We start from the raw sequence: 12,189 nt of genomic DNA on the forward strand, positions 1-12,189 counted from the left end.
TTTCACTTTCTTTTCTTCATGTTAGTTTCCATCATATTTGGCCAGAATCTTCACAGCTTATCCCTTTGTGGTGATTTTCATATTTCCACAGATAAACCTGCACTAGACATTGATAAAGGGCTTCCCTTATGCAAGGGGAAAAAACCAAAAGCCAGGCAGAGCTAAGTCATAATTTCAAGCTAAAAGATTTGACTTAATAGCTTGAAATTTCCAGTTATTTTCTCTGAAGTGTGGGTTAATAACTTGTTAATAAATAACGTAAAAAAAATCAACTTTTTGAGATAATCAAAAAATTTTGACTTACACATAAAAATATTGTTTTCAGTGGTTAAAAATTCCCTGCTGCTATCTTTACATCTATTTTAAATTTTGGCAAGCATACAATAAAAATTCTTTATTTTTACTGTCTATGTACTTCATCCATATATAAGGTAAAATTAAAATAAAACATATCTTTTTTATTGTCTGTGTAATTTATCCATATATGAAATTAAGTGCATGATAAGATACAATATAAACCTTTTATACTGTCTATGGATTTTACTCAATTATTAATGTTAAATAAAAGACAGACTTTAAGATAATGTATATCTTGCAGTAACACCAAAATCAAATCAAAAAGTGGGATCCTGGTCCCCCTAGGGCCCTAGGAATTGCTGGGGCGGAACTGAAATTCTCCGCTGTAGTTTCCTCCGGAGCCGCGTGGATGTCACGTACGGCCGGAAGCGGTCGCAAATTTGAACAGCCATCACAGCAACAATAAACGCGCACTTTCACTTTACGGTATGTCTGCTGAATCAATATTTTATGAAAAATTAAACTAAAATCATACAGGATATTTATGTAAGGTGAGTTACGCAGCCCGTTGACGGCATTGTTTTGTGCGCTTCACAGCGTTAGCTACTCTTTTCAGCACCGTCGATTTTGAAACAGGCTATTACCTGAAAAACAGTCTGCTCCACAGTCATAGCTTCTGCTAAAGGCCCTTAAATGCAATTAAATGTATTGCCCTGTAGTTATTGCTGAGAATGCACGGGGTCTGTGTGATTTTTTTCGATAAGTTGCACAAGTTTTAATCTGTAAAAATTGCACCATTAAAGCACAAAATAACAGATTTTTGCATGCAGGGATATTAATTGTGCACGTCATTAGTGGGACACCTCAACACCAGCAGACCACGGCTACACTTTCCCGCCGTTGCAAGGTTGTAACCCAGAAAATAGACGTAGCCGTGCAGACCCCATCTCCTAAATAAGACGCTGAGCATGGCATCCTATTTTCCCCGTCAGTCCACCTTAAAAGTGCTAAATCGCCTGCAGAGGGACTCGTTTAGTCATTTTAAATTGATGCACGAGTTAAGTGAATCTATTCAAATTCACTGTAATGATTACTTTAGTTGGCTTTTTTCGTTATTAAAAATATAAATCATTTTAAATAATTTTTCTGTATTTTTAAGCTATTAAGTTTTTATGGTCTAAGCTGGATTTTTCAGGGGTTGCAAATAGACAAGCCTTTTTAAAATCTAACATTTTAGTTAATCCTAGTTTATGCTACTTCCTGTGTTTTTGTTTGATCGTTGATAATAAAACATTTATCACAGTCCTGGAGATTTTCCTTGGTTGGAAGCCCCAAACCTCTTTGGTGCGCACTTTTTTTTCTTTTTCACTTTCTGTTTCTTCTTTATTTGGATCTTTGTCTTGTGGGCCGAATGTGTAAACCACTACGCTGTTTTTATTCTAAGCCCAGTAGAAGATATGGCAGGAGACGTTAGAGGCCACCTTTGTTCAGAATTTTTCTTGTTATCACAAGCTGGTTTAACTCACATTTATTGATAGGCTGCTTATTTGTATTTCTATTAATTTGTTGGAGTTCTGAGGACTTTCAGCCTGTGGTCTCGTGGTGGTTGTTATTTAAGACTCAGACTAAAAGGAATGTCATTCTCTGCTCATATTATTCAAATCCATGTCCATCAACTATGCAGTCATATAGTTATTACATAATGTTACATATAATTAAGTAATTACATGGTTATATATTATTCGTGTTTTTGAGTTAGTACATGGTAAATGCGAGAGGACCCAAAATGGAGCCTTGGGGAACTCCAAGAAAGTTTTGTAGACTTAAACATGTCATTTCTGATCAGCATGTGTAGTAATACATAGGGTGGCTGTAGCTCAGGTAGCAGAGCAGGTCAGCCACTAATCAGAAGGTCGGTGGTTCTCAATATCAGCTGGAAGAGGATGCCGTTAAGACAGCCCTATTATTTTTTCCCGTTGACTGCTTCTTTTAGTTTCAACCAACACAATTAGCAAACTTACTCATGGGCAAATACATCAATAAATCGTTCCTGTAAAAACGACCATTGAAAGGCTCAGCCTATTGTCCATGGTTGATAAATACGTCCAATCTTAATACATTGCAGGTGTAGAGCATTAAGATCCAATAAAAACACAACTGTGACTCTGACAACCTCACATCACTTAGACTGCTCTCATTAAAATGGGAAAAGTCCTGACTGAAAGGCATCGGAACTGCTGTTTTACAGGGATAAGGACTTTGATGGTTAGCTGAGGCAAATAGAATCAGCCAGTTTTGCCCTGTAAATGTGTTAAATCTGTATAAATGTGCAAATCTGGGTGGTCTCTAAGATCTCTGTAATTTGATGATTATGATGATTAAAGAGGACCTCAACAGTCTTCAGTATTAACCTATCACAGTATGTAAAGTTTTGATGAAAACATGTCCCCCTGACTCAACATGAAAATGACTGAATACTGCCCTCTATAGGTGTTATGCCCCTTTTAAGGTGGACTTGAAAATCCCCATAAGAAGCCAGTGTCAGAGCAGTGTGAGTTAAATAACAAAAATTAAGCAAACTACATTATTAGCTTCATAATGATATTATGAAAATATAATCAATGTTCATATATGCTGTCTTACAATGCAGACCAAATTTCTTTGTGTAATCATAAGTTATATGAGTATAATCACGCTTTTCGGTGATGATGGGAAATGTTTTGAAGCTACGATGTAAATTTAAAAAAAATAATAAAAGGCCCAGTACTTTATGAACAGAGTCAGCATTTTTATTGCTTTTGTCACATGTGTCAGTACAAGAAGTAATCGTAAAAGTAGCCAGTAACTCATAATAGCTGAATTTCAGCTTGAGAGGTTATCAGCCATTGACAAGAAAGGCATTTATTTACATTTATATCTATAACTGCATTTTAAGAGCTTAAGGTAGGCCCACTTGTCAGGGACACAAATTTTTAATATTAATTTCATCTATACATCAATTTTATCTGCTGCTTATCCAGTTCAGAATAATGGGGGTGGAGCCTATATGCAGGCTTCACAGTGGACACAGGGTTGTCATAGCGATAGGCATAACCATTAACACCTATTGTCAATTTAGCATCACTAACTGACAAACAAACATGTCCTTGGACTGTGGGAGTAAGCTGGAGTACTTGGAGAGAACCCGTGTAGGTACAGGGAGAACAGGCAAACTCCACACAGAAAGGCCTCAGCTGACTTAAGTCACTCCACCTCTGAGACATTTACTATGGATTTATCCCTCCAAAAAATTGATTTGAAAAATTAAAAGATTAAATAGTGGTAGGGGTTATCATCTTCCATACACAATCTGTGGTCTGTCTGGACTCCACGTACCTACACGTAGTTATTATGTTATTACGTCCAGTTATGTAATGAATCATAATGAGTAAAATGAAAACAATATTAAATAATAACTGTAATTTCTTTGTTAAATATGCAGGTGCACACCAACAGAAGTAGTCCACGCTGAAGCCGGCAGTATGGAAGAAGAAATTAAAGAACAAGGAGATCCTGTGAGCAATGAAAGGCAGGCCAGTGTAGGCAATCCAGTGAAGAGGGGAAGAGGGAGGCCGCAAGGCTCCAAGAAGCTGAACGTTTCCAACAGCGAGTCCACACAACCACAGAGGGGAAGAGGGCGTCCGAAGCTCTCTGGCACAAAACAGACAGAGCAGCGGGGCTCAGGAGATGACCATGCTGACAGTTTGGTCCAAATTCACAGGGGTCGAGGCCGGCCCAAAGGGTCCAAGAGTCAGGCCAGCGATGAAGACAGGACAGAGCATTCTCCTAAGAAAAGAGGCAGGCCACGAAAGTCTGTAACAGATGAGGAGGCTCCTGCTGAGGACTTACCGAACGGTGGCTCAGATACGCAAAAAAGGGGACGTCCAAAAGGATCGGTAAAGCGCAAGTCAGAGAGTTTAACAAGTGGGGAAGATGATGAAGGCAGCTCTGTAACGCCCAGGAAAAGAGGTCGACCGAAGGGCTCGCTTAATAAGAAATCAAGGCTGGAGAGCGAGCTTGGCATTGTGGGGATCTTAGATCTAAATGAGAGCCTAAACTCGGACAGAAGAGGACGACTCAGGAAAGCGGTGGTGAATAACACCTCGGCAGATATGTCGAATGGCATCTCAAATACGCCTCAGAGAGGAAGGGGAAGGCCAAGAAAAAGTATTGAACAAAATAAACTGTGCACAGATGGCTCCCAGCCTGTAAAGAGGGGGCGAGGCCGGCCTAAAGGGTCTTTAAACAAGAAACCCCCAGCATATAGGGTCCATGGTAAAGTGGGCCGGCCTCGGAAAGTACACATCCTGCCTGTGAGTGGAAGAAAACGTGGTCAACCGCGACAAAAGCCACCAAACAAAAGGGGGAGGCCGAGGAAGTACCCCCTGCCATCGCCTGAGGAGAAGAAAAAGCCAAAAGTGTGGAAGCCGCTGGGAAGACCGAGGAAATACCCTCGTGTGGATCCCCCAGAGGGATCTCTGCCCCCCCCTCGCAGAGCCCGTGGTCGGCCTCGCAAGTCAGAATCTAAGAAAGGCGCTCATTTACGCAAGAGTCTGCCTGCCGCTCCATTCACACCGCAAGACCCCATCGATGAACCTGCGAGAAAAAGGGGCCGTCCTCCAAGTACTGCAAAAAGCCAAGGCGAGGTCCCGCGGAAAAGGGGTCGCCCTAAAGGTTCGGTCAACAAAAATAAATCGAGAAGCGAAACCTTCCCCAACCACTCGAAAGCGTTGAGCGGTTCGCCTGCGGTTAGGATGGAAAGTGAAGCGGAGCTGGCAGAGGAGGAGATGGAGACGCCGGCCATCGAGCACGCAAGCGATGAAGAAGCAACTCTGATTGATCAGGATGTAAACTTCGATGTTAGCAGCCAGGCTTGATGAGCGATCCTGGTGTGACCAAAAAGAAATGTTGCTGTAGTAATTGCTGTTTAAAACATAGGATCCATTCATATAGACAGAAACATGTTTTTAACATTTTGCCATCAGCTAGGCTAGATATCCAGCAGCTCCTCTGTTTTTCTGACTAACGTGTCCATCTTGTTTTTATCGTGCTACTTTTTTTTTTCTTCAATACCTTTATTTCCGTCATCCAAGTAAACAAAAGTACTAATAATCTTTTACTAAAGCCGACATGTGGAAGTGATTTTTATAGACCGATTGTTCCAGTTTACATTCAGCTTTCAGATGTAGTGTTTGTTTTGTTGTTACTGGGGAATAACCTAGAGGCAGGATGAAAGTCCAAATAAATGTTAGGACGATGAAAGGGAGGAGAAGAAGAACTATAAACAGCTTTTGTACGACAATGCAGTCTCTCATTAAGCCTTTCATCCTAAAGAAAAGAAATGTTTTCAAGGGATTTGTTTTCCATATTTATGCCATAAACTGACACAAAAATGCAGAGCTAAGCGTGCTCGCTCACACCTCTTACACTGATACTGCTCTGCTGTCCAAGTCCCACAAATGACTGACCAAGTGTGATTGTAAGACGGGCAAATTTTAGTTTGTTTCCCCAAATCTCATTTAACTGGATAAATGTATGCAGTAAGATCAATATAAATCTGATAACAGTGAGCTATTTGCCAAACATTTTAAACTTATTTATATACATATTTTCCCCCCTATTGTGTGCTTGAAGTTGCTGTGACGGATATTTTTGTAAAAAGCAGTTTGAAGATGTGAAAACAGAAATGTTTATAGGTGAAAAATCACCTGAATCTGCAGCCGTACTCGACTTATAAAGTCTTGTGTTTAACCAATGTTGTTGACTTTGGCCCAGTCTCACTGCCTGCACCAACGTTACCAACTAACTTAATGCAAAGATGGGTGACAAATTAAAGACGAGACCCACACAAAGGGTGATGGGACCAGTAGACTCAAAACCAGTAGGTCCTGGGTTTGAGTCCATCATCTGGCTGGGTTTACATGTTCTCCCAGAGTACTCGTGTTTCTTCCCACAGTCCAAGCTGAGTCTTTTGTCCACATACAAAAGGCGTGTCAGCTCCCTGAAAACAGGTTTTAAAAAACCTTCCGGGTAAATTTTCATGACTTCATGTGGAAAACTTTTTTTTTCTTGCAAATTCAAAGGTGTTGCACCCTTATCACCTGTTTTTTTTTTTTTGTTTTTTTTGTTTTTTTGTGCTCCATGTTATTATTTGCTCAGGATGGTTATTAGCCAACATTTCCATACGTTTGTGGTTGTATTTCCACCTGTGGGGATGTTGTTAGCAGATTATACAACAATCTTTTAAAGGGTCTGCACTTAATTTCTGCTCAAGGTCAGCGTGTCATTTCACGCTCATCTGTGAGCTACTGTGTCATGATGTTTTTAAACGATGCTCGTGTGGATGGGATTTAAAACAAAAAAACGGAAAGTTCCTGGTTTAAAAAAGTATCCGAGTACCTCTGGACATAGCAATAGCGCACATCTGTGAAAACACTTGTTTCTGCACTTTATTTAGGTTTTTTTCCTTTAATTTGTCACCCAGTCACTTGTAGCAGCTAACAGGTAAAAGAAAGCATGTCATGGGTTTATATTTGCAAGGTGGTTCTAAATCCAGCTCAGAATGTGCTTGATGATTAAAAGTTATTTGGTAATGAGTTTAAATTAAAATGATCTTTTTTTACTTTTTTGTCCTTTTTTTGGTCAAACCTATGAGCTGTAGCAGGTTTCAGCCACACTGTCTTGTACTCTATATGAAATTATTCAAACAGAAATGCTTAATAAAGCAGAAACTATTTGGTAAGATTGAATTATTAGCCATTTGTCTCATTGCAACAAAGCAAATGTTGATGTTGTTTTAAAGATTTCTTTATTTTCTTGTTATTTATTTTAAGTTTTATTAAACCAAGAGAACCTTACTGAAAAGTTCTCAAACATGGCCCTGTGTATCCGAGAGGAGAGTTAGTAACCTGGAGGTTACTAACGTTTGAAATGATGTCATGATTTGTCCTCTACGCAGGTCCACGGTCGACGGTAGCTTCATCTTTCTTTTGCCTTAATCGCTAAAGCTTTGAATGTACCATCCCGTGCATTCCTCCTCTACATGTACCATTTTAAGCCTTTTTTACTTTCCTCTTGTTGCAGATATCATTTCACTAATTTTTCAAAATGTTAGTGTAGCTGTGAAGCCTTTCGTTTGTTTGTTTAATCTTTGTAACTGTTGTGAGATCAAAATCCAGCTGTTGGGTTGGTTTCACGAACACTGCCTGACTTATTTTGGACGACCTTGTATAAAGCTGTGTGACATGTACGCCGTTCATACTGATTCTGTTTGGGTCAAATAAGAATTTAAGTTTCTAAATGCTGGATTGTGCTTTTCGTGAACGAAGGAGGTTAAAAAAAAAAGGAAAAAAGACACATCCCAGTAATATTTGACCTGCCTTTGTGAAGTCGAATCATTTCAAGTGGAAATTTGCATTTTGTGTGTGTGTGTGTGTTTTAAACAAGAAGCCAATAATTTGTGAGATTATGGTCGAGTTTAAAATAAAAATGTTGATCTTGCCGTTTTATTTCCCAAAGCGTGGTGTGATGTTTTGGTCTGTTTTCTGTCCATCAGCATTATTTTATTTATTTATTTATTTTGGGGCTGTTCATCGCCTTCAGACAGTTTACGTGACTAAAGGAAGATTCATCAGTTATCTGTTCATTACAAAATGCTGCTGCTCCACTCTCACCAGTCCTGTTTATGACTGCACTGGTGCACTATGCACCCGAGTCATGCCGGAGCAAAGGTAGTATGTGTAGTGACAGATGAGTCATTCCAAACTATGGAAGCAATACCAGCAGACATTAGAATATTCAGCTTGGCACAAAGCAATGGGCGCTACATTTAAAGGGACAGTTTACTAAGAAAAAATATCAGCGAGCTTATTTTGATCTGTTTGTTGTAGCAATTAGTTTCCCCCTACCGAACTACACCTGCAAACTATATACACGGGATGTAAAAATTAATGGTCTTCCCCCTTGCTGAGCTCTTTTGTTAGCCAGCTGTCAGCAGATGTAGACAGAAAGAAAATAGTTCCTGCGTGAAACTGACAACAACAAGGCTTTGAATGTTTTGGGGGAAGGAACGCTTCCTGGATGCAAATTGTTTTGCTTCATCTCTGAAAGGGAAGATCTCCATGGCGCTTTTATTATTTTTGTGTTTGACCTTAAAAATCACAACTTTTAAACAAGTTGGGAAGCTGTGTAAATGTAAATACAAACAGAATGGTTTGGTAATCTCATAAACTCATATTTTGTTCACCAGAAAACAAGAAATGTTTAAACTAAGAAAATTTACCTTTTTAAGAAAACATGAGGTAGTTTTGAGGTAATCTCAAAAAATTGGCCCACGGCTTTTTTTTTTTTTTTTTTTTTTACCACTTTGTAGCATCCTCTCTTAACTACAGTCTGTAAAAACCTGGGAACTGACTGATTGGTGTAGGAGTCTAGAAACTCGACTGTCCTGGGTCTTCTTTGTTGTATTTCTTATTTCATGGTGTGTCAAATGTTTCCAGTTGGTGAAGGTGAAAGGTCTGGACTGCAGGCTTCTACTATAAAGCTATGCTGTTAAAATAGATGCAGTATGAGGTTTATACAATCAGAAATGCAGCTTTTGAACTAAACACTGATTCATGTTTTCTGAAAAGGAATCCAAAATTTCGACTCTCCCGACCACAGAACAGACCAGTTTGCCTCAGTCTAGTTTAAATTATCTTTGGCTCACAGAAGACGACAGCATTTCTGGATCATGTTCATATTTGGCTTCTTCTTTGCACGATGGAGCTATAACCTGCATTTGTAGATGGTGAGGAGAACTGAGTTCACAGACATGCCTGCTTTTTAATGCAATACCGCCCAACGGCCTGAATATTATAGACATCCTAAGCTGATTTTCAGCCTTGTGCACACAGAGACTTTTTGTGCTATTATGTCTTTACAGTTTTACACTGGGGGACATTATTCTAACTTGTAGGTGCAGTTTAGTGCAGACTGGTGAAACTCTGCCCATCTATACTTCTGAGAAACTGCCTCTCTCAGATGCTCTGCGTATACCCGGTGTTACTGACAACTGGGTATAGTTTAGTTAATGTTAGTCTTACTTTTTTAGCCTTTCGTTGCCCTGTCCAAACTTTTTTGAGATGTGCTGCTGGCATCAATTAAAAAAAAACCCCAAAAAAACCTTTTCTATGTTCAATTGTGAATGTTAACAGAAAGCCCACAATATTTATCACATTTAAATCAAAATTACAAAAGCAACACACGACAGGATCGATCACAAATAACAGGAATGCCTCTCTAGAAAGAGGTTTGTTTCTTTTAAAAAATAATAGTAAATAGTTAATTGTGTGTTCTGCTATTTTGCAAACACCTTTTTGTTCTCCCAGCGGAAAATCTTCCCATAGAAACTTTAGCTTATAAAGTGATTGCACTGGAATTATGACCTCATTGTGTTTTGGGGTGTCTGGTTGAAGATGACTGCACAGGAGTGGAGAACCTCAGAAAACTGATTAATGGTGGTTCAAGAAGAGTCTGCCTCAGTACACCATCACTCACAATGATACTCCAGTTTCTACTAGTTATTTATTTATGATTGTATGAATGAGTGGATGAGTCCAAACCTTTGACTTTCATAAGAGTAATCCTTTGTCTGTCATCTCTCCGTACACACAGACAAACAGGTGACACGACAAAGGCGTGTTAACCAAAGGGAAGCTTTTATGTTTATAAATTACAGACCCAGACAGACTCCTACACCTGGTCCAGGTTTTAAAAATTCCTACTTTAGGAGAATCACTGGTGGAATTTTCCACTCTCACCCGAGGTGGGAGATTCCTGTTGGTGAAAGGACAACCAAAAGAGCCATTGTTTAAGCTGAAAGGTGCTTGAGGTTTTTTTTTTTTTTTTTTTTTTTAAGGTAAACTTAAAAAAACAAAAGTGCCTTGGAATTCTTTGATCGTACAACAAGGATTTTTGGATTAAGCAGGTAGCTATCCATATATATAGTTGTGTAGATCCATTAAATTCAAGAAAAGGCATATTTCCACAGTCGATATCTCAAAAAATGGACCATCTGAAGGTAAAAAAAAAAAGAACTACAGGTGAAAAATATGTGAGCATTATTTATGCCTTTTTTACTGCCATTTTAAGAATAAAATCTTAGCTTAGAGAACAGATTTATTTGTGACATACAGCCTTTTTAACAGAAAGTACAGCGTTTAAAAATAATTGTTTTTCGTTTCCATCTGTGTGCCATTGCAACATTAGTTTACACACACACACACACACACACACACACACACACACACACACAGAAATGCTGTTAAGATAGCAGTGGAGTCTGTTAATATGAGGAGCAAAGGGATGAGCGTGCATTTGGATACAGTAATAATGAACAGGTGGGGCTATTATGAAAAAACAGCTGTGATTTTAAACTAGAAAATGCAAAACAACCTGATGACTTCATGGCTGTGGGATGAGGTAATTCACTGCAAGACTCACGAATAGAAACCAGGCTGTAGTTCACAAAAACACCCAAACAGAAGATTTTTGGGACAATCTTCCATAGTGTAAAGCATCACAGATGTCCTAAACCTTTGACCAAAGCAACCAAAAAACCGTTCAGACTGAAGAAGTTGGATACATTTCTGAAACATTAGCTAGAGGCTGATTTATCAGGACTACAACTTTATTGAGATATGCACCATGAACACGATGAGGATGAGAAAGGGGGGGGGGGGGGGGGGGGGAATGGCTGTGTTAAGGGTGTGTAGCAGGACAGGTACTTTTTTGTTTCTGAGCAAATATCTCCATACTGTCAGCTGGAAGCAACATCAGACTGCAGCACATGAAAAATTGACTCACTGAGTATTATGCAGTCATAATTATTATGCATAATAATGCATAATTATTCAGTTCAATTATGCATATATTATGCATAATTGAAGCTGCTGGAACAGTGAGGTGCTGATGAGAGAGAGTAGAAAGCAGAGGAGAGCTAGTGAATAAGGAAGTGCAGCGGATTACTATGGAGAAGGAGAGGGCAGCTATGAAGAGGAAGGAGAGTGGAACAGCGCTCGGTTGAGATGACATACCTGTAGAGATGTCTAGGAGAGAGGGCAGTGGAATTTTTAACTAGTCTGTTTAATAGTCTTGGAGAGTGAGAGGATGCATGAAAACCCATGCCATGAAGAGATGAGAAAGAGTTAAGAAAAGTGGTGATGATCAATGAGGAGCACTATGACTTAATGCTGAGAAAGAGCGTTGAGTGTGTTGGTATTTGAGGACTGTGGAGAAAGCTTATATTAGGATGCCAAGACAGGAACTGTGGTACTGCATGAGGAAGGTGGGAGAGGTGGAGGTATGAAGTTAGTAGAAGCAAGATAGAATATGTGTGTGTGCATGAAAAAGCGACAGATGGAAAGCTGAAGCTGCGAGGAGCAGAAGTAGTGAAGGTGGATCAGTTTAAATATCTGGGTTTAATGCAATGCAATGGACAGCTTGCAAGAGAGGTGAAGGGCCGAGTGCTAGGGTGGAGTGCGTGGAGACGAGTGTCAGTGGTGATTTGTGACAGAAGAATAGTTACAACAATGAAGGTGAAAGTTTCTAGGATGGTAGCGAGACCTGCTATGATGTATGGCACGGAGAGGCCTGGCCTTCTGTTTCTGTACAGGCCACGCCTCTGTATTCAGGTGAATAAATTAGCCTGTGAAGGGAAATGCGTTTGTTATGAAAAAGGAAATTTTTTGTTGTAAATTTGAGGCTGTAAACATGCTTTTTATGCTGTAAAATTGGGCATGTTAACATTTAGAGATCGAACTATTCTGAAGACAGCTCCTCAAGTGTTCACTAGAGGAACTGCAGCTTTTCAGC

At 39.5% G+C, this 12,189-nt stretch overlaps 1 protein-coding gene across 2 annotated transcripts; it reads left to right on the forward strand.

The window, feature by feature from the left end:
• Positions 1-692: 692 nt before the first annotated feature.
• LOC146643685 (uncharacterized) lies at positions 693-5,842 on the forward strand. 2 transcript variants are annotated; one of them, XM_085396387.1, is made up of 2 exons: positions 693-783; positions 3,779-5,842. In XM_085396387.1, the coding sequence occupies exon 2, from the start codon at positions 3,819-3,821 to the stop codon at positions 5,211-5,213; it is 1,395 nt and encodes a 464-aa protein (XP_085252513.1). In that variant the 5' UTR covers positions 693-783; positions 3,779-3,818; the 3' UTR covers positions 5,214-5,842. The 2 variants fall into 2 exon arrangements, with proteins under 2 accessions (XP_085252513.1, XP_085252514.1); XM_085396388.1 differs by having other exon boundaries at positions 720-848.
• Positions 5,843-12,189: the final 6,347 nt, after the last annotated feature.

This window comes from Rhamphochromis longiceps, linkage group LG22, assembly GCF_057381845.1.
Source record: "Rhamphochromis longiceps isolate RC_006_pf linkage group LG22, R_longiceps_female_GT1.1, whole genome shotgun sequence".
NCBI lineage: Eukaryota > Metazoa > Chordata > Actinopteri > Cichliformes > Cichlidae > Rhamphochromis > Rhamphochromis longiceps.

Coding starts and splice junctions, on each gene's coding strand:
- LOC146643685 (XM_085396387.1), top strand. CDS start 3,819: ATGGAAGAAGAAATTAAAGAACAAGGAGATCCTGTGAGCAATGAAAGG.